Source organism: Ornithorhynchus anatinus, chromosome X5, assembly GCF_004115215.2.
Source record: "Ornithorhynchus anatinus isolate Pmale09 chromosome X5, mOrnAna1.pri.v4, whole genome shotgun sequence".
Classification (NCBI taxonomy): Eukaryota; Metazoa; Chordata; class Mammalia; order Monotremata; family Ornithorhynchidae; genus Ornithorhynchus; species Ornithorhynchus anatinus.
The window spans coordinates 51,407,825-51,433,720 of record NC_041753.1 but is presented as its reverse complement, the minus strand read 5'-3'; the positions used below and the strand labels follow the sequence as shown (position 1 = coordinate 51,433,720).

The window sequence follows — 25,896 nt, the reverse complement described above, 5'->3', positions numbered from 1 at the left end:
GGGGTCATTTTCCTTCCTCTCCCTAGTTTCTTCTTTCTCCTCTTCCCCTGTTATATTACTAGCATTTGTTAAGTACTTAGACTGTGCAAACCACTGCATTGAGCACTGGGGTCATTAAAGGAAAATCAGTTGATACATAGAACAAAATCATTTATAATGGCCACTTTAGGAACAAGTTAATTCAGCAGTTAGAATGCCAAGAGAAAAATATGTTAATTAAACCGACTGGACAGGTCAGTTTCTGGATAGCTCATTGCTCCAGACGGTCCTTGGTGGTAAATTGCCACAATCTTCCCAGTGCTTTTAAAGAGGGTCACTGCTGCTGCCCACCCTCCACTCTGCAGGTGATGGGTCTCGGCTCCCATGGTGCCCTTTATTCTCAGACCCCCAGCCTCCCTCCTCCCTCCCATTACCTTCGTTTTTCACCCCAGAATTGGAAATGGGATTCTGGTATATCTTCAGTCTTCTGTAGCACTGGTCTCTGAGCAAGGAAGGTAGCTGTTTTAAATTCACCTTCCGTCCTGAGACCTCCATTTCCTTCTCAAGCTGTTTCCCCCACCTGGCTGCATGTCTGCCTCTCTAACACCCTTTCTCCTCCCTTCCCTCTCAGTGCCCCCCCCTTGCAAAAAAATACCTCCTGGTAATGGGGCAGGTGGCTGAAATTTTGCTAGCTAAATTGCTTTCCCTGCTGCTCATGTATGCACTGGTTAGAGTTAGATACGATGACTAGTAGGGCATACAATTCTCTGCAAGAAGAAGATTTGGCACCCTAGTTTTTATAAACTTTTACCTTCCATTTAACTGAGCTTTTAGCACTCTAGTACACTATGGGGAAAATAAAATTCTTAATGTCTACCATTAAAATATCAAATGTTAACTCTTTAATTTTAATATATATTAAAGCTTTACAAAGCCATTCCTGTAACATTACTGACTTACATCATGTTTTGATTTCAAAGAGGATGAGTGAGGATGGTGTAATCCAGAAGCCCGATGAAATGATCATCTTCTTTGCCATAGAGTCATTTCAGATTTGATTTCAAAAGGGGAAGGAGACCAGTGAAACAAAGAGAAGAGAGACCAGTGAAGCCAGCAATAACAATATCATAATAGCAATTTGCTTATAGAGTGGCTCTGAAGTTTTGTGTTTTTTGTTTTTTTTTAAAGTCTATTTTTACCTATTAGCATTGACCTGAAAAATTTTGCTGTGCATTTCCAGTAGGTGGAGACAATCAATCAGTGAACGGTTTTGTTTCTTCGAAGATAGTCTCTAGAAAGCTACTTAGATTCTTGGGGATAATACCTGTCCTGCAGCAACTATTCTTTCCCTGTATCTTTTAGTCAACTTAAAATTTGAGTCCTGAACACTTTACTGGGTTGAAGTTCTACAAAACAAAAATGCTGATTTTCATATTGTTTATGATATGTGGATTTAGAAACCAGTCATGTGGAAAGTCAAGCCGTTTAAATATTTAATTACCGTTTAGGCCTCCAGTTTAAGGGCCCTTAGGACATGGTGTCCTGTGTGAAAAAGAAGGAACTCTTTAGTGCCTACCCACATTAAGCAGTTCTGTTTCTTCTCAAGTCGCTAACTGCTCCTTCAGTAATGGGATAAGCCACAGCTTGTATCCTAGCTACCTAGCATTCAATGAAAATAAGGGCTGTTTGAACGGACATGCCGGTTTGTGTTCCTGTTTCTTTGGGTAGGGCCCTTTAAAAATTTTTTTTAAAAAGCTTTGAGCTACATATGAGCTTTGTGGTGGTTTTCAGTGGACTCCATTTTCTTTCCTTGCTTTAAGAATAAATGAAGTATCAGAAAAGCATACAAACATGTCATACCAGATAAAATATTTTTAATCTACATTTGAGGGAGCAATAAGTAGCTCTAATGTCTAACTCCTTACTTGAGTACATGCCTGAGCTTGTGAAAAGCATTAGGGTAAATTGTCACCCTGTTCATTAGCAGACTGTATTAAATACCCTTATTTAATCGGCGGGTTGCATTTCACTCTAGGAATTATCTTGGAAGTGAAGATAAGTGTCTTGCTCCAGAGATTCAAAGAAGGATGTTTACTAGGTTGTGCAGTAATGTTTGCAAAGTGTAAATGATTTGATTTTTTTTTTCATTTCAGACATGCTTTCTTGTTTACTTGATGATCCCTAGTGGACCTGAAGAGTTAGATATACAATAACACCAGTACAGTACTTCTCAAATACTAAAAAGGGACCCATCTGAATGGAAACATTACATCTAATATATGGAAAACCTAAGTGATTTATATCATTCACTTCTTAGATTTCTTGGGCTCACTTAGTGATTTGTGTGGGTAGTTATTCTCAGGACTAAAATGAAAATTCTGTAGTTTTCATTTTAAATTTCTTTTTTGAGAAGAGTAGAAGGGAGATTGGGAGCATATCACCCGGAAGATCAGCTCCAAGTTATGGCTTTATTTCTGTGGCTTAATTTATTTTCTCAAAAACAAGAATCAATTTCTTTTTCTAGTCACCAACATTGCGGTAGTCTTCGACACCAACATCTTTAACAGCGTCAGCTAAGTCCGATACTCTGAAAAGTTGAAGTTAATTTAAGAGTGCTACTCTTAAATAATAGCCACTTTTTCTAAAGGGCACTGGATTTTACCTAAACCACCTGATCTGCAAGTTTTCTTAAATCCTTTGTATTTCTGCCTTTAGCCCTTGACGGATGACATTAAGCACTTGCAGGTCTTTTTCTTGTATGTCACAGCACGCTGGAAATTGTTTTGACTTTAAACATTTAAAAAGGTTCATTTAAAGGAAAGTGGTATTAGTTTTTAGTCACTGGTTTGATCTCGCATTGTAAAATGGAACAAGATATCGTACCTCACCAGTTTAGTAATTGTATGCAATTTTTGGACAAGTGCCCAACCCCTAAAAATAGCTATCCAGTGAGCATTGGGTATAAGCACTTGAAAAAATGTATCACTCAGCTCCCATTTGGACTTTGGTATTCTTTTTGATACAACACAGCTTCATTTGCGTAAGATAAAAGATGGAGGAATGAAACCCAATAAACTGTGATTATCTCTCAGAATACCTTCAGGTGATTTTTTTTTTTAATGTATTGTTACCTAAGTGAACCTCTTTAAGGTAGTAGTAAAATTTAGGTATTAAAATGTATTTCTGTCCTCATGAAGATTACATTCATGGTCTCTTGCTCTCTTTGCACACACTGCTAACATGGATAGTGCCGTCTTCACTGGCATTAGTGTAAGGTGAAATTTAAGGTACGGTTGTAAAAAAACAAAAAAATAAATTTTTTTTTTCTTAAAATAGGCTCTTAGCTTGAAAACCAAAATAATGAAAACACTCTTTGAAAGAGTACATTTTTTGCGCAACATCGTTTTGCAAAAATTACATCCAGGTGCCACTGAGAATTGATGGTTAGACTGGGCATTTTGGTCATTTACAAGTTGAACATGGTTTAAAAATGTTAATATTGATTAAGGAAGCATTTGATTTTTGGGAGGTGACTTGCCCAAAGGCCCAATAAATCCATTGGAGAGTGGAGTATCTCGAATCCTACTGTAGACTAGCCTCACAACCCCATGTTCACTCTCTATTATTAAAGTGAAAGTCATCCAGTCTTTTCATTCCTGCTTGATAATTCAAGTGCTTGGAACAGTGGCCTGTGCACAGTATGTGCTTAGTATATTCTATAATTGACTTCTGTTTCTGTGAGAGTAATATATTGAATTGTTGGGCGAGAGGCTTTCAAGGGGAGTCTTTTGAAAATATTGATTAGGCATGGACCGTGAAATGTCAAAGCGAGGCTTGAGCTCAGATTACTTTTCTGTTAAAAATTTATCGTCTGAACAGATTACTTTATGCAAATCTTTCCATCATCCCACTTCAAAAAAAAACCCAACAAAACCCAATAAACTCTTTAAATCCCAGAATAGTTTTGGTGAGAAGAAAGATGGTGTGGAGACATAGGGTTAATACACTTTTCGGATTCACATCCTAGGAATGTACAAATGTCTGTGACCAAGGAAAACTGGATTCTTTCTTCACGGGCAACCAATTGCTAAGAAAGGTTTCCATAGTGATGGGAGACCGCATGAGAATTTTGCAATGCTAGTATTAATATTTAAAATTAGAAACAAATTCAGTAGTGTACCTCAGAAGCCAAGAACATTTATTTTGTGCATTTTTTTTTGTGATGTGTTTTGAAGCTTTTGTACTTTCACTGAAATACTGTATCTTTTGAGAACCGTATTCAGTACATTTTTTTTATGGTAAAACCAGTTACAAAGAAGCATTAGCAAAATAGGGGGTATTGGCTATGGTGAAGTGCAAGTAGATATGAAGATGTCCTCCTATAATGTTTGTATATATATTTTTAGTTTACCTCCTAACCTACTCTTGCCACCAAATGTTATGATAGGTGCTTATTTAGAACAGATGCTACAAGCAGTAAAATTGCTCCACGAGCCTTATTGGAATTGACTCGTATGGTAAAATCTTCTCTCTCTCGGGAAGGACCCACCCACTTGAATTGTCTTTTGTCCAGGGTAAATTTTCTTTAATTTAAGTGGGTGAGTAATACCGAAGAAGGAGAATATTTTACTCTCTTTACCATCGGGGTGGGCCTAGTAAAGCAAAAGTTATGATTCCTATCCACTTTCATCTGTCTCTGATTGATTTGACAGCCAGACCCATCCAATTTAAAAAAGGAAAAAACACCCACACAGACCCCACCCAGACCAGAGTTGAGTCAATCTGCAAACTCAAGTAAAATGGAACTTGTTTTTTTCTTATTCATTCCACTGCCCACCCCCTAGTCTCTCCCCTCCCCTCCCCTCCCTTCCTTCCCTCCTCCCCCTCCTTCATTTTTGGGCAATGAAGAGTCTTAGTAGTGTGTTGTTGTTGGGTTTTTTTTTTTTTTGTAGTCTTGAATGCTTCATGATATATGGGAATGAATGCATTTTAATCAAATGAGGGTGTGGCTTTCCTTCTTGCTTCTGATTTTGTTAACACCAAAAGAGTTTGAACAGAGAAAGATGTTCATAATCATTAATAAGTGTTAATAAATGAGTAAAACCCTGCCACTCATTTGTCTTTCTCCTGGCTGAATGGTGCCTTCCTGAACAGCTCTAAAATGAACCGTTTCTGCCTGTCAGTCAAGACATATCTGTCAACCAACTGTCATAGGAACGTATCTACGTGGATTTAAAAATTATTCTTAGGCGCTCAGTATTTTCACGTATCGCTTTTGACCCCACAAGATGGTCATTAAGGGGGGTGGGGACAAGGAATAATAAGCCCCATTTTATTGATAGAGAAATGGAGTCCCCAATATCTTGTCCTGAGTCAGCAAAAAAGCCTGATTTCTTGCTGTCAAGCCACTGATGTTCTGACTAACTAGAATATGTTACTTTCCTCATAAAGCAACGACAAATAAACAGCCCATCTGGATCTGCAACCTGAATGAATTTAAGAATGGGACTGTCATTCAGGGAAATGACTTAGTTTTTCTGTGGCTTGTAAATATCATTCAAAAAGAACCTTTTCGATATTTTTAGAATAACTCCGCTGTTATCCGATCACATACAGAGACAGATCCTACCCAAACAAGAAGATAGATTCTGATTCTCAATCAGAGAGAAAGCAAAAGGCACCGCAACAGAGAAGCTCTGCTCCCTAGCCAAGGGGCACTTTAGCAGATGTAGTGATGGTCTTCATTACTCAAGAGGCCATTACTAATAGGGAGCTGAAGCTTGTATAAAGCGGGTTAAGTGAGAGAGGCTTAAATGGCACCCCTTGCATTTTTGACCTTCGAATTCTCTCAAGTCCAAGGGAAATCTAGCGTAGAACCATTCAGGCAGAGGGAAAACATTCCCAGCGAATCATTTTGCAATTAGAATAAACTGGATTCAGTGGGTGGTACAGAATGCTTAATGAATCTTGGCCTCTGAGGGATTTCTCCCCCACAAAAATTCATAGTTAATTGTGGCAATGCTGCAGAGTTTTGTGGTTTGCCAGTCAGATTGATTTGGACAGAAATGAACTTCAGGGCTGCATCACGGGACAAAGTCTTGCCACTCCCAGGCCTTTTCACCTCACTAGATTTCAACCCCCAGCCTTAATGGGGGGGGGGCAGAGGGAGGAAGGGGATGTCTTGTGCTTATTCCTAAATTGCAGATTGCCAATTGAAGTGTTTTTTCATTTGCTTTTGATTTGAAAAATAAGTTGCAAGCACTTAGAAGTTGGAACAATCTCATGTCGTAAAATATCCGATCCTTTCCTGCCAAGCTCTTTTTGATAGTGTTATAAATATGCTACCTGTTATCCATGACAGGTTCAGGCATTTAGGATCTAATCATTCATAAAAACCTTAGTCATAACAGTTTTAGGAGGTACTATTTTAATAATGTGTGATTAAGCCAGTTTTTCTCGAAGGTGGGTATAGGCCTCGTCAGCTCATCAACTAAGTAGGGTCCTTCCAGGATGGATGCCTGAGGAATCGGAGCTGCTGTAAAAAGCTTCAGGGGCTGCCCCTGCCAGGGAGAAGAGCTGGGACACGCCCAGGAGGCACACAGGTCCTGTTCCTCACAGGAATATCTGAGCAGGGTAGCCCTTCCCTCTTCAGATTTCCTTTCTCCACAAGAGGAAAGAAAACTGCGAACTGATGCCACACCAAGGAGCGTGCCAGCCGAAGCTTCTCCTCCAAGGTAAGTCCATATGTTTGACCCAGGAAGGATAGGGGGACATAAGTACCCCCTCCTTTCTCCACCCTAGAAGATGTGGTTACTCCCACCCCTTTATTCAGCCTTCACATTTCCCCCTTCCTTTCTTGTCCTCGCAGGGACATTGGAGAAAGAGGATTTCCAGTCTGGGCACCCACTGGTCTCCCCAGACAGTCACGAGGAGACACCCTCCCTCTTCTCATCCCCCTTGCCCGCCGCCTCTTCCCGACCCTCACTCCCCACCCCTCCCGCCAACTGTTATCTAGTCTGCTAGTCTGGCCAGAGTCAAGGTTTCCCAGTTCCTTTTCACCTAGTAGCCATCTAGGTCCTCCAGGCAGACCCTCTCTGGCAGGGTCCAGGCTAACCAGATTCCCCACATACAAGCAAAGAGTTTGCAACGAGGAAGAAGAGAGGTCCCAAGGGTGGGATCAAGTCTCTCCTACCTTCTGGGACACTTGAACTGCCATATGCACAGCACATCCAAACTGGGAAGCTCGAGCCCAGCCATCTCCCCTGCCCCTTTGCCTCAGCCAGCCAGTCCTGGGGTGTGGGAAGGCTCCCAGACTCTCCCCTTTGGGGGAGTACCCTTCCAGCCACCACTCGACTTGTTACCCCGTCTCCCCCGTCCTGGATTTTTGGGTCTTCCTTTGCTAGGGTGGGAGTCTCCTGTCCCCTCCTATCGCCGACACCTGACCCTCTGTTATAGTCTCCCAAGCATTTAATACAGTGCTCTGTGCAGAGTATGCGCTCAGTAAATATTATTGATCGACCCAGGCAGCAGAAAAAGCTCTCCCAGCTTCCAGCTCCAGTCAGTCTTCCAGCAAGGCTGGTTATGGCCATTTTGGATTGTTGAGCATGGGTCAAACAGAAGCCATTTTGTTGTTCCTTCTCGGATAATGATTGGTGGGGGATATGTGCTCCACATGTACAAGCATACCAATGTCTTCTTCCATTCACCTGCCTCTGCCCCTGAGCCAGCAGTCCATATAGGGAAAGAAACTTCCCTTTTCTCTGGAGCAGCAGGAACTGTAGTTGGTTCCTTCTGCACCTTCTTTACCCTGAAGCAGGATTGGATGTGGAGGACGGATCCTGGGGACAAAAGACCCTCGAAGGGAGGATCCCCAGGGGAAATGTCCTCTTCCCCGAACCCCTCCCCGTCCCTCTTTCTCCGCCCCCCCCCCCCCCCATTCCCTGCCCTGTCAACTAGCAGCCTACCCGCTCAGCCTACAAGCCCAGGGGCTATCTCTTCATTGCTCTGGCAGCTCACCTCTTCACGCTCGCTCGTAGTTCCACGGCTTCAACTGCCAAGCCTATAGTCTACAATTACCTTTCAAGTGGATCAAGGCTTTCCAAGGACCTGGTGGAGCAGTGCAAAAATTGCATGGACTGCTCCACTGTATTGGAGTCCGATTCACCTCTGCCGTCCGCGGGGACCCAAGATGAGGTAAATTGCTCTGCGCCGACCACAGCACCAGCTGAACCCACTCCGGAATGCCCAAACATACCCATACCTCCCTCCCTCCCTCTTCCAGAGGCCCTCCCCACCCCACAAACACACCAACAGGCACCTCTGCAAATACCCGTTCATCTGCTGTGGCTCCTTAAAGAGTTAATTTCTCTGGTCCTGCAGCAGATTCCCACTGCCCCATGTCCACACTGCCACCAGCATCGTCCACTTATGGCTTCACCAAGCGGGACAGGAGACCACCATAAATGCCTCACAAGAGCCACAGGATAGCCATACAGAGAACCTGGAGCTGATAGAGGAAGTCGGATGTCCAAGAAGGCAAACTTAAGTAGTTCCTCCAAGTACCAAAGGGCTGGTGCCACCGTTCTGATATGAAGGATCTCAGAGCAGGCTTTTAGGGCTGTTTACGGCACTGAGCCAGACCATCTGAAGCGGGTTACCTGTGGCGTGATGCTGGGCTGACGGCTGTTCTGACCCAGTGATGGAATTTCTCCTCTCTTGTTGAGAGAGTGACCTTGAGGCAACCAGCATGCATCCCAAGCTCATGGAGCAGGAGTGGGAACCTGCTCTCCTTTGCAAGAAATCAAGATGATGAGCCCATCCTACTCTAAATTCCCAAATCCGGCAAGGGACTTCATATCCAAAGCACTAGATCGGGATTCCGGGATCCATACCATGCTGTGTGTATAGTGTCTGAAGTTTTCCGTTACGTGGTTTTGTTCAGTTCCGAAGAAAGCCTTGGGCCAAAGCCAGAAGCAGCCTGTCCAAGTATGAAACATTTCCCCCGTGGTGCAATCAAGCTTTGAAGATGGCCTGGTTTCAGGAGTTCTCTGACTTCAGGGATGAAGATCTTCCGTGAGATACTGGTCTGTCTGTTGGCCATCATATCTTGAGAGTTGATCTATGATTCCTCCAAACTGACCTCCCCAGAAGGACTCAACACAACATCAAATTTGCATGGTACGCCACCAGTCTAAAATGGCAACGCTCTAGGGAAGTGAGGAAACTTAAAGAAAAAGGTAGTAGAGCCCAGAAGGGAAAAGGGCAAGAGCTTCTACCAACCCAGCCCGCTTCTCACCGTGCCCTGAAAGTCAGGAGCCGTGAGGCCTATCCTGGACCTTATGGAGATCAGTCGTCTAGAGAAGAAAGAAAGATCTGAGATGGGCTTGCTACAGAAGGTTTTCGGGGGACCGTCTCTGCACCCTGGATCTCAAGGACACGTGCTCCCACATCCCACTACACCCAACCCATCAGAAAGCTTTGGATCTTAAGGAAGATGTCACCATTTCTTAATTCAGGGATCTACCTTGTGGGTTAGCTTCTGCTCCTTGGGTAGTGGCTTGGGCTTACCCCAAAATGGGAATGCCTGTGTTTCCGTACCCAGGTGACTGGAGGCAACAAGCCCCAGGGGACTGTGCTTTAGTTCCAACTCTGCCATTGCTCTGCTACGTGAACCTTGGGCCCAGCTTGGTACACACCAACTGAAGGCCATCCTCCAAGGAAACACAAGGCTATCCAGGTCACAGTCCATTCCTCCCTGTCCTCTAGGAAGGCTTAACCATGGACCTTGCTGGGGGTACTGGCAGCCATCCTAGAGAGCCTATCACTTGGAAAACTGTAGTTGTGGAGACCTTAATTAGAACTGAGGAACCAATGGGCTCAGGCATCTCAACCTCCGGAGAGGAAGCATCAAAGGCACAGTCTCGGGTTTCTTGCGGGACCTTTCACCTGGAAAAGAATTTCAGAACCACCTGGAACTAGGCGGTGTTTGCCACGGATGCATCGCTAGTGGGGTGCGGCGCTCCTGCGTGAGAAAAGGGAATCCAAGGCACCCGATCTCCCCCCCCGAGAGACAAATTTCTGCGTTGGCATCCTCGAGGTGAAAATGATGCTGAACAATTTCAAAGCTTTCCCAGAATGCCTCTAAGGCCAATACATCCCAATTCAGGTGGAAAATCTGCAAATGATTCATTACATAAGCTAGGTGGAGGAGTGGGTGCATTAGACCAAAGTGAAATCTGTAGGTCTTCAAAACCAGAACCTGGTGGTCAGGCTCCTACCCAGCGGGAAAACCCAACTCGGTGCGGATGCCTGGAGAAGGGAAGCAGCAAACCTCCATGAGTGATCAGTCAGCAACCTGATTACCAACCAACCGTTCTCGAGGTACAAACTGGAGAGGGCCCTCTTCTCCACAGAGGAGAACCAAAAGACTCATCTCTTCTCACATCTGTCCAATCAAAGCGCACAAGCCACAGAAGACTTCAACGCCCCCTAAGATAAGGACCTCTTCCATGTGTTCTCTCTGACCTCTGTCTTCTCGAACTCTTATGAAACTGACCCACCTAGAGGGAACTTTCCCTCTGATCACCCCACTTTGGGCCTAGGCAGGAATGGTTCTCTGCCGCGGAACTAGTGGTAGACTCCTCTGGTGGGACTTAACCTGGGAGCATACGTTCTGACTCGGGGTCAGGTCCAGAGATGACACCCTGTTCAGTCCCAAGATGCTAGGCCTCTCAGCTTGGTTCCCGAATTTACGGTGTCGGTGAGAGTGGCCTCCGTAATGTGGATTGCATTCTCAAATTAAGCAAGGAAAGCTTAAGGGTGGTGAGTGGCATCAATTTTAGTGCTTGGCGAGCACCCTAACAGCTCAGCCTCGTCTCCTGCCCCGCCCTGCAAGGGCACGTAAAACAGTTGGAAGTCTGGACTCCAAGCCTCAAAGTGCACCTAGCAGCACCCTCTGCTTTCCTTGAGACAGTAAGGTGGAAACTCGGTGCATTCCCACACCCTTGCCTTGAGGTTTATGACTGCTTAGTGGAGAACTTCCCTTCAGTAAAAACTCCCATTTCATCATTGTGAATGTCATCCTTTCACAATGGACACGAGCTTTCCAAGTACTGCTGTGCTGCTCTCTACCCTTCCTCTCCTGGGAGATGTTCTGGTTGATTCGTGGCTGTTCTCTCAGCAAGAGGGATCAGCAGAATACCGGCTTTGGTTTCCTAACTTACCTGGAAACAAGTCAAAAACACAAGGCCACCTTGGTTTCCCCTCAGAGGTAACAACTGCATTCCATATAGAAACTGACCGGTTTACAAAGGCGAGGTTGAAAAATCAAGCATCTTCCAAAGAGATCCGAGGATGACAAAAGACCACCAGCTGATTACGTGTGAGCGCTGTAGGGTAGCTGTTACTAAAACTGATTTGGTACCAGGCTATATTGTAAGAAGTGGGACGTCCAAGCGCTGGAAGCTCTGTGTAGCTGTCTTGTTTGAAGATGATGCTGCTGATGGTGAGATTGAGTCCATGGGTGTTATGTTATTGAAATCATCGTATATTCCATGCTGTGCCTGTGAAAATGTGGTACGGCACCTTTTCTATCCCCCGAGCATTTGGAGTGATCAGTGTACCCCAAGTAGGGCCACTTAGACCCCAAAGGCACTGTCAGATGGTCTGGCTAGCTCTCCCTCAGCACGAGATCAGAGTAGGAACTGCCTGTGATTTGTAGGAATCTAGTTTAGGGAGATGTGGGGAAAGGAATATTCTACCACCGGTGGAATGTTGGACTTAAGTCTTTTGCAGTAGTGGTGATGGTTTATGCTGAGCTATTCACAGTCTAGATTGTAAGCTCCTCGAGGGCAGGGATCGTGTCTTTTCATCACTCTTCATATTTATTGAGCATCTGCTGTGTGCATAGCACTGTACCAGGTTCTCAGCACATACAGTAAAGGAAGACACGGTCTCTGCCCTCGAGGAGTGTACAGTTTAATGGGGGGAGACAGATAATTGCAAGTGTATGACAGGAAATGCTGTACTTCACTGTAGCTCTGGGGAACTGAAGCATTCAGGCTTTTTCTTCTATTGTATGTTTCCAACTGCCTAGTAATAATCCTCTGCACACAGGTGCTCAATAAATACTGATGATGATGATGGTTGTGGCCAGTGTCTTGGAACAGAATATCTCTGGAGACCTCATCAGCAGACACTGCACACTAACCCATTTCACAAGCCTTTTGATGAGCATGGCACTTAGGTTGGCTTTCGTAAGCGTTGGGAAGTCTATTCTGTTTTCTTGTGAAAGGAGTGGAAAAGCAAAGGCTAGTGGAAAAACTAAGAAAACAAAGTGATATGCATATATATCAATTGGCTTTTATATCAAAGACTTTCCCACCCACAGGGAAGTTTATCCGTAAATAAGAGAGTGCTGGAAAAAGCATAAGGTAAGGGGTATCCCTCTGTCAGTAGGACTTACCTTGTTGTTTTTATCAGTAGTGGTGATAGTGGTGAGTCAAACATATTCACATTCTGTACCTAGGTCCCTTTTGTCCAATAGCATGCATTGCGAGATGGCTAGAGTGCGAATAACTGCGGTTGTTTTCATTCACTCCTTCAATCGTATTTATTGAGCGCTTACTGTGTGTGCAGAGCACTGAACTAAGTGCTTGGGAAAGTGTTCTGAAGATGGAATCTCCAGAGCTTTGGGAGAATTTGTCTGCTTTGAGGAATGGATGAGGAGAAGGGTTCAGATCTACTCTCAGCCATTAGAAGTGGCATCAGAGAACGCCTCAGCCCATTCCCTTCTGCAAAGGACCAGTGGGGTATTCTGGACTCCTGCCTTTAAAACATTTGAAATTTTTTTGAGCACTAGGGCTGGGTCTGTTTCATGGTTTCGTGCCGGGAGGATATTGGGAGCAAAGGTCAGCCGTTTTGGTCACTGGGCCCCCACCCCCCCAATTTCATTCCTTTTCCTTGTAAGCTCCTTGTGGGCCAGACCGTGTCTTTGACTTTTTATTGTATTCTCCTGAGTGCCTAGTACCACAGGTGATGAATGAATTCAGTCTCTGGCCCTAGAGTCGACTATCTGTGCATACCCTCTGAGCAGCACACACTGCTGTCCTTTCAGCCTGCTTACCTACCTTGGTACGGTGGAGCACTCAGTAGATGTATGAATTGCTATACTCTTGACTGAAAATACAGCTCTTGGGAAGTGGACTAGGGGAATGAAAGTTGGGGGTAATGGGAGAGGGAAGAGGAAAGGCAGTACAGGAAATTGGGTGCACTTTCACACATTTGCCAATTCCATTAAGAGACACAGAAGCCTCACACAATCCATGAAGCACCTTTTACCTGCCACCCTTCTGTCTATTTTATCTTTGGTCAGACCAGTATGGAGAAAGGAACAAAATTAAGGGGCTGAAAAGTAAGACCTGTGAAGAAGCCATTAAGGAATGTTTGGAGAGGTTATTAAGTAGCTGTCCAAGCATTTGAAGGACAAAGTCCACAAAGAACAGAATAAAAGGAAATGGATTTCTATTTGAGGGAAAGAGTTGAGTTGGACATAAGGAAGAACAACTTTGCTGTCCAGGTGTAAAGACAATAGGAAGTTGCTGATGTTTATGGTCCCAGAGGATTTTGGCCGCGGGGGGAGGGTGTTCATTCAATCAATTGTATTTAAGAGCTTACTGTGTGCAAAGCACTGTACTAAGCTCTTTGGGAGGTTGGGATGGGGGTGTGGGGGGGTGAGCGGGTGGGAATCGGTAAACAACTGACTTGGGTAGGTCAGTCTTTCACCGGCCTAGAGGCTGAATTTGATTTTCTTAAGAGGTCCCTTCCAGCTCTGATTCTTTAAAATGATGATATGATTATTTGGAGATGGTTTAGAATTCCATCCACAGAAAATTGAGAATGCAGCCTAATAGCAGATTGACACCTGGCAATCCCCACCACCCCCAATTTATTAGCATCATGTAATGAAACCTTCAAACTGTTTTGAATAGTTCCCAAAGTGAAGAATGTATTTAGTATTTGAAAGATACTTTAGGAATGATGCAAGACTTCTTATGTAGCACCCACTAAGCATGATCAATTACTTGCAGTCTGAGAGGCTTGAATTATACCTGATGGCATTCTAAGTTTGACAATTTGAGCATCGATTCTTCCATTTGCATATTTTTTTCCTTAGTGAAAAGGCAGGCTGAAGTATTTCTTCCCTCCTAAATAATGAGACTTATTTTAAATGGAGTGTAAATTCCATGGGATCCTGTGGGTCAAAGATGTTGTAAACTAGAACATAATGGTGATGTGCATGCATTTGTGACACCTATGCCCTACGCCTTTCCGCCCAGCTTTTTCCTTCCTTCGTGCTTTTTAACTTATGGAAGAAATGGTGTAGTTTTCTGCTGACTTATAAAACATAAAACTGTTAGGTCTTTTGTGGTGACCATATTTGCATTCCCAGAGCAATTTTTATTGTGTTGATTTAGCTGTCTGCTTTAACATGTGCAGTTCTCTTCCCCAGTATAAACTACTATTAGGGCCTGCCTGTATCCAGGAGTATAGGAAGGAGTCATATCTTAACAGCTCTGTGGGCAAGACTACAAGAAATAAAGGGTAGCCTAATTAGGCACTGGGGGGCAGAGGCAGAAAGATTTGTTGGACTTGGTGCAGGGTTTCTGGCTGTGATTCTTCCCCTTGACCGCACTGTTGCATCAGTAATGGAGCGCTGATTTGAACAGTATCATATGCCACAATCCCCGTTAGTTAGATGTCCCACTTGTTGGGTAGATATCCTTCCCTGCCATTTTATTACCACGCTGGCCAATGGTACGTTAAAAATTATTTTTGCCTGGGGCACTGCTTGCAGAATTAACGCCCCCTAATTCAGCTGCAGTGGACCCTCCCCCCTCGAAAAAACAAGCAAACAAAAAACCATAGGCTCAAGTGTGGCTGAACATGTGGAATTCCCCTGGGCCAAAGTGTCTGATATTTGCTGGACCTGGTTCATGGGCTAGACTTAACTTTTTATCTTTGGCTATAAGTACACACCCGTAAATCCCATCTTAAAGAAGATTACCCATCATCATCAACAGTATTTCTTAAAAACCTCCTTCGTGCAGGGTTCAGGGAATACAAAAGAAGAAAAGCTGTGATTGCTCCACTCAAAGAATGTAGGATAATGGGAGAGATGAGCAAACACAAAATGAGCGGGGGGGGAGAATAAATGTGTAGGTGGATTGGTACAAGCAGTAAATGAAAGGACTGGATCACAAAAATATCCAGTCAGTGGAGAAATTAATGGGCGAATGTCTCCTGAAGGAGGTGACTTTTTAGGAAGGTTTGAAGGTGGGGTAAGGGCATAGTTTGGCAAAGCTGAGGAGAGAGGGTATTGCCGGCAGGCACGAGGTAGGGGACTGAGACAGAGCCAGGTGAGAGGGGACAATTAGGAAGTTTCCTTGGGAGGAGCTAAGAACATGAGTGGAGATGTAGAAAACAGAGCAGATAGTCAATAGAAAGACAGATGATAGAGAAGCTTGAAGCCGATGGATAAGTGTTTTAGTTTTTCTATGCAAAGCAGTGGGAAGGCACTGGAGATTTATTTATTCAGTTGACTGTAATTCACTCAGAAACTCTTGGATATATGAGAAGCTTCTCACCAGTTAAGTCCCCTGTCTCCTCACCAACAGTCAGGAGAAGGACCAGGAAGAGAGCCAGCCCAGAGAACCTGGGAGAGGAGTGGCAGAGAAGGCTAGGGGGATTCCTTTCTTCAGCCGGGACTTTCTCCTTGCCTTGGCCGGGGAGCTTCAGAGAGGCCAGATCTCTTACTAGCCCTCTTGGCCTTTCTTCCCCGATCTTCTCTAGGCCAATTTTGTCTGGCTGCTGCTCCCTATTTGCCAAGGTCCTTAGACTAGTATGAATGCTGAATTTCCAGGCTTTGGAACTGAAAATTAAAACACAGCCTTATGTATATTCTTTTCAATCGTAACTCAATTTTAACATTTTCAAGTGTCGTGAAAATGTCATGGGCATATGGTTCTAAAGGGCTCGTTCACCTGGGTGAGGGCTGCTCGTTGGTAGGTGTTTTCCTTTGTAAATTCTTGTGGGTTTTTCTGAGGTTAGCAGAGCTGCTCCAGGAAGACTCAGCTACCTAGTACCGATCCATGTCTCATCTACTTTCTCTCTTCAAGTTCAACATCTACCTGCTGTCTGCCTATCTGGTTGGACAGGCTAATTCTAGAGGTGGAGTTGAGCATTTAACCCCTCCATTCACCTATTTTCTTTTTCCTTCGTGTAAAGGCAGGTTAATGGTAAGTCTTACCTCCCCCCTCCCCAAATTACGAGGTTTATTTTAAGTGGACTGTAGGTTCAGGTCCATGGGATCATGTGGGTCAGAGGGGTTGTAAACTAGAATGGACTAGTCATTTGCACGTATCTCAGACACCTATGCCCTATGCATTTTGGCCCAGCTTCTTACACTGCTGATCTCGTCATCGACGTGGTGGAGTTGTCACGAATGGCCTCTAAGCCTTCAGGTGCCAGGTGGCTGATAGTAACTAGGTTCATTCCAGAAGAAGCTGAGAACACTGGACCAATCCTATCAGACTGCAAGGTGTGCACAGAGTACCGAGTTCCAGTCAGGGTCTGCTTTTCACACTTTCCAGGGCTTCGGCAGGAACCGAGAGAAGAGTCCGAGTGGGTTCAAAGGATTTGCCCCTCCAGGACTGGTTTACGGGTGCCAGTTTACACCAGAGAGAGAATGTTTAGGTGCTCTTGGTTGAATTGACCCTCTGTATCGCAGGCAAAAAGCTGGAATCCCATTGGCCTGTGTAGGGGAGAGTAAGAGCCCGGTGGTCCAAAATGTTTGCAGATTGGGACTGCTGGACTAATAATGATGATGCCAATTATAACTGTGGTATTCAGTGCTTTCTGTGTGCCAGGCACTGAAGTAAGCGCTGGGGTAGATACAATCAAGCCAGGTTGGACGCAGTCCCTGTCCCACATGAGGCTCACAGTCTTAATCCCCATTTTACAGATGAGGTAACTGAGGCACAGGAAATGAAGCGACTTACCCAAGGTCACACAGTAGACAGGTGACAGAGCTGGGATTAGAATCTCAGTCCTTCTGACTCCCAGGACCATGCTCTATCCATTAGGCCACAGTGCTTCTAAAACTTGCTGGGTTCCAAAGAGCAACTCTAGGATTTTGTAGTCGTGTTGAGCACCAGGAGGGTAGGAGAAAGAGGGTAAGGGCAACTGGGCCTTGAGGTTGTAGTCTAGTCCTCTCTTCTTCTTTCAGGATGGCTGCTGGTGTGCTGAACAGCAGCCATCCAGAAAGCTTTCTAAAGCTTAGCTGTGTGCATGTGCACATTTTGTTAGGTGTCTGCAGGTGTCCTCTCAGCTTCAAGCAATTGGGGTTGGCTGGTTAGGGAAGATACTTGCCATGGGCACTACTATTTAGAAGAGCAGGCCCCTTCAAATCTGCATGACTCAGTAGATACAAGTGCACCTGCGTGCTTTTTTTTCTTTTAAAAAAAAAGGCAGTCATTTAAAAGATTGTAAGCTCTTTGAGGGCAGCGATCGTGTCTATTGTACGTTCTCCCTAGGTCTGGTAGAGTGCTCTGCACACTAGGTGCTCAGTAAACACTATTGAGGTGAGGTAAATATACATAAGGATGTGTTTTTAATTTTGAGTTCTTCATTATGGACCTAAAATTTGCTTTGGGGTGTGTCTTTGTTACCTTCCTTTTTGGTCCTTCTTGGAGACTGCCCTTTTATTAGGATAACTAATAAATTATGTTTTGCTTTTTAGTACTCTAGATGGTCTGGTTAATTTAGACTGGACAAAGTGTGAAAGCTTACTATAATCGGAGTTCAGCCCAAGTGCCCGATGGGGGAATTGTACCACTGATTTTCCTTTCTATTTAAAATGCCAATTTTAGATGGTAACCCCGTGGACACGGTGTTTTTATCCGACTGCTTACCTACTCTTTGATGCCTAATGGGGTAAATACATTTTGTGTTAACTTGTTTCCACAGCTTTGGAAATGCTGGTTATAATACTTTCTGTTGTTTTTCAAGGTATCCGGAAAATGGTATCATAGAAATGGGTGCCAGTAATCTTCGACCACGGGCAAGAACCATCCTGAAGTGGAATGAACTCAATGTGGGTGACGTGGTGATGGTTAACTACAATGTAGAGACTCCTGAAGAACGAGGATTCTGGTTTGATGCAGAAATTACCACTTTGAGGGAAATCTCAAGGACTAACAAAGAAGTTCATGCCAAAATTATGCTGGGGTAAGAGTTTTCTTTGTTGCAAAATCAAGGCTGCTTATTTTTTTTCCAGCTTTTAACTCTCAAGTCAAGAAAAACTTCTGTTTTTGTTCCCACCAAGCAGGATCTGCTAATAATAATACAATTGTAAAAAATGATAATTTTTATCTCGTGGAATTCACGTGTTTCCAGGGTTAAGCTAGTGGTTGAGTCTATGGTTTGTAGTCACAGCAGAGCTCAAGATAATTGCCTACGATTTGGCCAGAGCGGTACTCTCAATTTTGTGGCTTAGCAAAGCAGTCTCAGTTCTTTAATAAGTTGAATATGTTTCAATCAGTCAGTCATTGTATTTATTGAGCGCTTCCTCTGTGCAGAGCACTGGACTAAGCTTTTGGAAGAGTACAGTGCAACAGAGGTGGTAGACCCGTTCCCTGCTCACAAGCAGCTTACGATCTAGAGGGGGACACAGACAGCAGTATAAATAAATACATTTTGGATGTGTCTAAAAAGGATGGGGTGAATTCCAAATGCCCAAAGGGTACAGATCCAAGTGCAAAAAAAGTTTGGTTAGCCAAAAAATAAAATTTCCTTGTTTATAAATTGGGATGATCCCGTTTGATTTTTGAACAACCCTGTGTGACCTGTTCCATTTTGGTCTGTAATTTTGAAAGTGATAGATATCTTTGAAAAGCTTCTTGACAAGTCTTGATGGAAGCATTGAAAAATCAAACAATCAGTGGCACTGGAGTGCTTGCTGTGCAGAATACTGTACGAAGTGTTGGGAGAGTACAATGCAGTAGTGTTGGTAGACACAGTCCCTGCCCACAAAGGAGCTTGCAGTCGACAGCTTTCCAACAATGGTGTGTTTATTCGCTTTTCCTTGGGGCACTCTGCCCAGTTACCTGGCAGTGCCATATTTGTTCAGAAAACTAAACTTGGCCATCAGCTCCTCATTTTAATATGTAACATTAAGAATCCCATATATTACAGAAGTAAGGATGCGGTCAATCGTTAGTGAATAGATTTAAGAATTTGATGGCTGGTAATATTTATATTCCCTCCTACGATGAGTGGCATTAGGTTTCAGGAAGATGAAAGCTATTTTTTAATTGAAAATACAAAGTTTAAAAGAATTGGCATTAGGTATAGATACACTCATCTGGCTGTCACCTTCAATAAGGAGCCCTTAAGATGAGTTAGAGGTTGTAGGCTCTCTTGTATTCTCCAGTGTTTAAATTTGTCATTACAGTTGTCTTGACTGTACACTTGGAAAAGAAGCAATCACTTTAGCCGCAACTCAAATCCTTATAGAGGCCTTGTCTTCAAAAGTCAATGCCTTGAATCAGAAGCAAATTATGTGGATCCCAGTATATAAATGTAATAAATGCATTTCACATCGCATCTAGAGGAATGCTTGAGTCAGAACTGTATTGTTTTTGTCATAAAGGTTCTTTTATATGCATGTGAGGAATTTTGTTGATGATTTAATATTATTTGTTTATTGGTCATGATTTCAGTCCTTGGCTAATTCTCAAATGAAAAAAATGACATTTTTTTCAGCCTCTCTACAGAGATTTAGTGATTTCACTATTTTGCTTTCTAAAATGGGTGGAAAACTGATCTTTCCCAGACTCTTCCCAATAGGAATCTTTGGTCTCTGGGCAACCGTGCAAAGCCAATCTATTCCATGCCATGTACTAGCAGAAAACTTAGTGAAAATGTCTCTGATGTAGTTTAGAGGTGGTTGTGCCAGATTTCCTGGTGGTCCCTTGGGAGCTCTTCCAGCTCTTGTTACATTTGGCTGAAATGTTTCTTGGATTGCGTTTCACTACATTTACACTTGTGACCTGACTGGAAATTTGGTGTGTAAAATTTAGCAAAATGATTAGCATGTGCTCAGCAGTAGGCCAGTGTTGTTTTTTTAAATTTTCACTGAAGAGCTCAAATTAGTGGTCTTGGAAAACATCCAGAAATCTGCTTACCACTGATTTGCATATTTCCCAAACTCAAGGAGAGACCAATTCTAAGGACTCACTGCCCCAGACAAGTAAAAAAAAAAAGTTTTCTTCAGAACCTACAATTCCCTGCATCATAACAGCTAAGTAATCCTGCCCGCTGCTGAAGTGAGGAGCAAGCACAACTAAATAATCAATCGATGGTATTTATTGAGTGCTTCCCATGTGCAGAGCACTGAACTAAGCATTTGGGAAAGTACAGTACGAAGAGTTGGTAGACACCTTCCCTGCCCACAGGGAGCTTACAGTCTAGTGCGGGGGGAGACATTTAATTACAGGTAGTGGAGAAGCCACAGGGTATTAGGATATGTACCTAAGTGTGGTGGGGATGGGATGAGTTGTTCCCATCAGACAGGGACCGATCCTTCTCCCTCCTCTCCTCCTTTTCTCTTCCTGCTTACACACCTTCCCTTGTTTCTCTGAAAATCTTGGCTGGCCCTGGGAGGACTTGTGGCTCAGGAAATTCCCACTGTTCTTATCATCATGCTGCCCACCAGGTTGAATTCAAAACCTGTTTTCCTCTTCAGCGAGAAGCAGGCAAATATTGATTGCCACCTGGGTGTGTCAGCAACAGGGCTAGGGCTCCAGAGTATTGGGCTCAAACTCCTTCTGCTCCCTTCTATTTCAGCATGTCAGCTGCTGGGTTGATTTTTGAGGTACACCCTCCCCACCACCAGCACCACCTCCTCACAAGCTCAAGTATGTATATATATATATAGAGAGAGAGAGACAGAGAGAGACAGAGACACAGTAATTGCATTTGCTGAGAGTAAGAGTTGTAATACAGCAACCCAAATACTCTAAATCTCATCAGCATGGTCAGGGCAGAGAGCAAAAGTGAGAATCTGTCCTGAATCTGCCCTAACTTTTCTTTCAGTGCTTAGTTCTTTCTCTATTCTACAACTGAACTTTACCCATGTGGTTTCCTCTGCTACTTGAAACTACCCTTTCTGACTTGGAGCCCATTCACTCTGAAATATTGGCTGGTTATAGCTTCTTGAAATTTTTAGTTTGCAAGGCATTTACTATACCAAACATACTTGCTTGCAAGTAAGAAATTTAGTACTTCTTTCAGTAAGAAGTTTAGTTAGTCTCTTCTTGCTTGTCATAGAATTTCAGTTTGTTGGTCATTTTACAGGAAAATAAGCAACTTAAGGATAATTCAATGAATGAAGTAACTCCACAGTAAAACACTACTGGGGGCAAAGAAAGCCACTATAAAATTGACTTAATTATTGATGACTAAAACACTTTTATATGAATTTTTATAGGTCAACTTGGTTATAAGGGGGCCCATCTGAACCAGACAACCTTACCCCCTCCTTTCCCAGCTCCCTTTTCTTTTTTTTTCCAATTTACTTTTGCTGTTGAAAGATCTGGGCCACGTCCTTCCTTCCCTGTCTTCTTGCCCCCCACAGGGTACTTCCCTGACCCACTTGCTTCCTCCATTACAGTTCTCTGAGCACTCTGGGGTTTTCCTATCCTATGTTCTCTTTGGTTGTTGTCCACCTAGCCCCACTCCCACAGAGAGAATAACTACTCTGTCCCCTGAAGGATTTCTAGAGTCATCCCTCCCCAGAGTCCTGCCTATACTTTGAATGTTTCCTCCTGCCTGAGCTCTATGGGAGTTCCAGGGCTTCTCCTTCCTGCTAGCCCTGCGGCCCCTACTACAGAGCTACAGCTAGCTTTGCCGCTGCGGCTCTTTTGTAGAAAGGAGAATTAGAGGAAGCAAGGAGCATAAAACTTTGTGTCTATGGGTGTAAGTTTCTGTGCTTGGGTAATGTTGTGGCCCATGTGTGCAAATGGGTTACGGAAAACACTGTAGGTTAAGCTGTTGGTCATTTTAGGACCTTCAGTTGTAATGCACGTGAAATTTTATAACCTGACGCAAAATGAAAATCTAGCTATAAAATTTCTTTGAATACGGTCAGTTTGTGTCTCCCTCCCCTTCATGTTTTTTGAGAAGAAAATAAAAGATTTTTGTAAACCCTATTAGTGGTCCTGTGCTGGGAGAGGAAGAGCAGTACTTGAGACTTTAGTAGAAGAGGCTTCCAAGTGCCTTCTTTACCTTTTTTCTTTCTCTTCCCTCCTTTCCTTCAGTTTTTTTTCTTCTGCTCCCTGTATTTCTAGACTTATTTCCCCAAGTAAGAGTCCCCTCCCCTGCTTGGGGGTTGCAAAATTGGGGCAATTATGCAAGTAAATACGGTATATACAAGTCCTGTTCTAGAAATGATTTTTGCAGACTCTCGGCCTCATGCAACAGTAGAGTGCTATCAGGTTTGGAGGTTGCTGGGTCCTCGCTACTGCAGAAGGCATAGTGGAAGAGGAAGTCGTATAATAAGGCAAACTGTAGAACTGCTCTCCATGGCTTTAACTTGTTCCCTCCCCTCCTTTATTCCAAAGTTTCATAAGTGTTGCCTCAGAGGTGCAGATCGAGTCTTCTCATTTTTAGGGTTGATCTGGAGTTGGAGAGTCACTTTCAGCCTGTTTTTTTCGCCCAGAAAAACCTCAGGCCTACCCAGAGTGGACTTGAATCCCTGCAACTGGGCCACTTGCCCCGGGCCAAACACACAGCCGGGAGACTGGCCAAACCTCTGACCTTAAGGTAAAGCCAAGTCCTGGCATTTAAGCAGAGAAACTCTTAGCCGTTGCTGCGGCATGATTGTCCAGTGGCTCAACTTGTGTACCTGGGGTCCAGTTCCCGGGTGTGTGGTCTTGGTCTATAGTAATGATTGTCAAACTCTAGTCTTTCAACACCCTCATTGTACCCCCTCCCTTCTGTCCCCCACCTCCCTGAATGCCTTCATGACCTCCACTACTCACCCGTCCTCTTAAAACACCACACAAACCCAGAAAGGGGCCTCTCCCCACCCCATACATACTTGGTTTTCCTCTCGGGTTATCAGTTGCTCTCTCAGGCTGAGAGGGTGGGAATGCAGGGGGGAGGGCCAAGGAAGTGGAAGAAGCCAGCTCACTCTATTCATATAGTTCTTAATTTGTTGCTGCCAACACAAAATAGTGTTCTATAGCTGAAATCCCAGCCGTAAGCTTGAGAAATATTGGGCAAGAAGCACAGTCAAATAGACAGAAATCAAAAGCAGATCACGACCCAAGGGAACATAGAAGAAGAAACTGCCAATTCTGGATGAGGAGCTGGGTTCACACCCTGTTGCTCTGGTACAAACTTGCCTAATAATATGTGAGACTAAATGCTTCCTTGCTGTCTTTTGAGATTCTGGGCGCTGGCTCTTCTGAGGCTTAACCCCTGTTGTGCTAACTCTGCACCGGGAGAACTAGGATCTTAGAGAAGAGCTCTGCACGGGCCAGATTTTCAAAACCTGGCTCCCTTCCCTGCTGTGTAAGCCCCAAATTCAAAAAGAATTGCCTGCAGCAGTGTTGACATTTAAAGTGGTCACTTAAATGGCAAAGGCTTTGATTGCATGAACAGTAGAAAGGAAAAAATAAACTTTCTTGCTGGGAAATGCAGCCAGAACTAAAAGAAGGGATTGAAAGTGTAGCCAAGTGGAAAGAGCACAGGCCTGGGAGTCAGAGGACTTGGGTTCTAATTCTGGCGCTGCCGGCTGCCTGCTGTGTGATGCTGGGCAAGTCACATAACTTCTCTGTGCCTTGGCATGGTGCTTGGCAAATACTAAATTCTTAACAAATGCGTCCATCACCATTATTATTATTATTATTATGGGCCATTAAGCAGTACTGGTAAAAGAAGAGCTACTGGCATTGGCGTTATCCTTGACTCATCTTTCTCATTCAGCCCACATCCAATCTGTCACCAAATCTTGTCTGTTCTACCATCACAACATGACTAAAATCTGCCCTTTCCTCTCTAACCGAATTGCTACCACACTGATCCAAGCATTTAACAGAGTCTGCCGTGACTACTGCATCATCCTCCTTGTTGACCTTCCTGCCTCCTGTCTCTCCCCTCTCCAATCCATGCCTGACTCTGCTACCCAGATGATTTTTCTAAAAAAAACATGCAGTCCACATCTTCCCACTCCTCAAGAACTTCCAGTGGTTGCCCATCCACTTCCTCATCAAACAAACTCCCTACGATCGGCTTTTAAGCACTCATTCAGCTTGGCCCCTCCTAGGGGAAGCAGCGTGGCTCAGTGGAAAGAGCACGGGCTTTGGAGTCAGGGCTCATGAGTTCGAATCCCAGCTCTTCCACTTGTCAGCTGTGTGACTGTGGGCAAGTCACTTAACTTCTCTGTGCCTCAGTTCCCTCATCTGTAAAATGAGGATTAAGACTGTGAGCCCCACGTGGGACAACCTGATTCCCCTGTGTCTACCCCAGCGCTTAGAACAGTGCTCTGCACATAGTAAGCGCTTAACAAATACCAACATTATTATTACCTTACCTCGCTGATCTCCTACTGCGTCCCAGCCTGCACACCTGGCTCCTCTGGTGCCAGCTTGCCCACTCTGCCTCCATCTTGTCTCTCTCGCTGCTGACCCCTTGCCCGTGCCCTCCGTCTGGCCTGGAACTCTTTCCCTCTCCATATATGCCAGACCACCACTCTCCCCACCTTTAAAGCCTTATTAAGGTCACATCTCTTCCAATAGGCCTTCCTGATTTAAAGCCCTCTTTTCCCCAACTCCCTCTCCTTTCTGCATCTCCTCTGCACCTGGATCTGTGCCCTCTGAGCATTTGATATTCAGCCCCACAGCACTTACGTACATATTCGTAATTCATTTATATTAATATTTGTGCCCCGCTCTAGACAGTTTGTTGTGGGCAGGGAATGGGCCTGCCAGCTCTGTTATGGTACTCTACCAATCACTTAGTACAATGCTCTGCCCACAGTAAGCCCCCAGTAGATACCATTGATTGATACTGGTAAGAGTACTGATATGAATGATTTGAGGCATTAAGATTTTTTTTCCAATTATACCAAGTTCCACTGACACATAACATTCACCTACGGACTTTTTTCTGGGTGGGGGGGGTTTGGATTATTCTCTCATGTACCCTGACTTCTGTTTTTAATATGCACAGTTCATTCCTCTAATGCTAACCTTCTCACTGTACCTTCATCTCTTGCCTACGTCCGACCTCTGGCCTGGAATGCCCTGCCTCCTCCTATGCAACAGACAATTATCCTCTCCACCTTCAAAGCCTTATTGAAGGCACATCTCCTCCAAGAGGCCTTCCCTGACTAAGCCCTCATTTCCTCTTCTCCCACTCCCTTCCACATCACCCTGATTTGCTCCCTTTATTCATCGTCCCCCGCCTCCCACAGCATTTATGGACATCTCTGTAATTTATTTCTATTAATGTCTGTCTCCCTGTCTAGACTATAAGCTTGTTGTAGGCAGGGAACATGTCTGTTTATTGGTATATTGTGCTTTCCGAAGGGCTCAATACAATGCTCTGCACACAGTAAACGCTCAAATTTGATTGACTGACTGACTGGCACGGCATTACTGAATCTTTTACAATCATCAGTAGGTGGTGTAATTTACGCTTTAGTTAATATATTTGTCTTCCCTATCAGAGTGTAAACCCCTTGAGGATAGGGACTGTGTCATTTTGTTGTTCTGTACTCCCCAAGCATCTAGGACAGTGCGGCACGCCATGTGAGCGCTCAATAAATGCTGCTACTATGGTTACCTGCCTAGT

The 25,896-nt window shown here is 44.2% G+C and overlaps 1 protein-coding gene across 2 annotated transcripts in view; it reads left to right on the top strand.

Moving 5' to 3' along the window:
* The window catches only part of UHRF2 (ubiquitin like with PHD and ring finger domains 2), a 137,091-nt gene that overhangs the window by 46,226 nt on the left and 64,969 nt on the right, over positions 1-25,896 (top strand). For both annotated transcript variants that reach the window (XM_029055634.2, XM_029055636.2), the window contains one exon: positions 18,046-18,264. In XM_029055634.2, the coding sequence (XP_028911467.1) occupies positions 18,046-18,264 (219 nt within the window). The remainder of the gene's footprint in view (positions 1-18,045; positions 18,265-25,896) is intronic.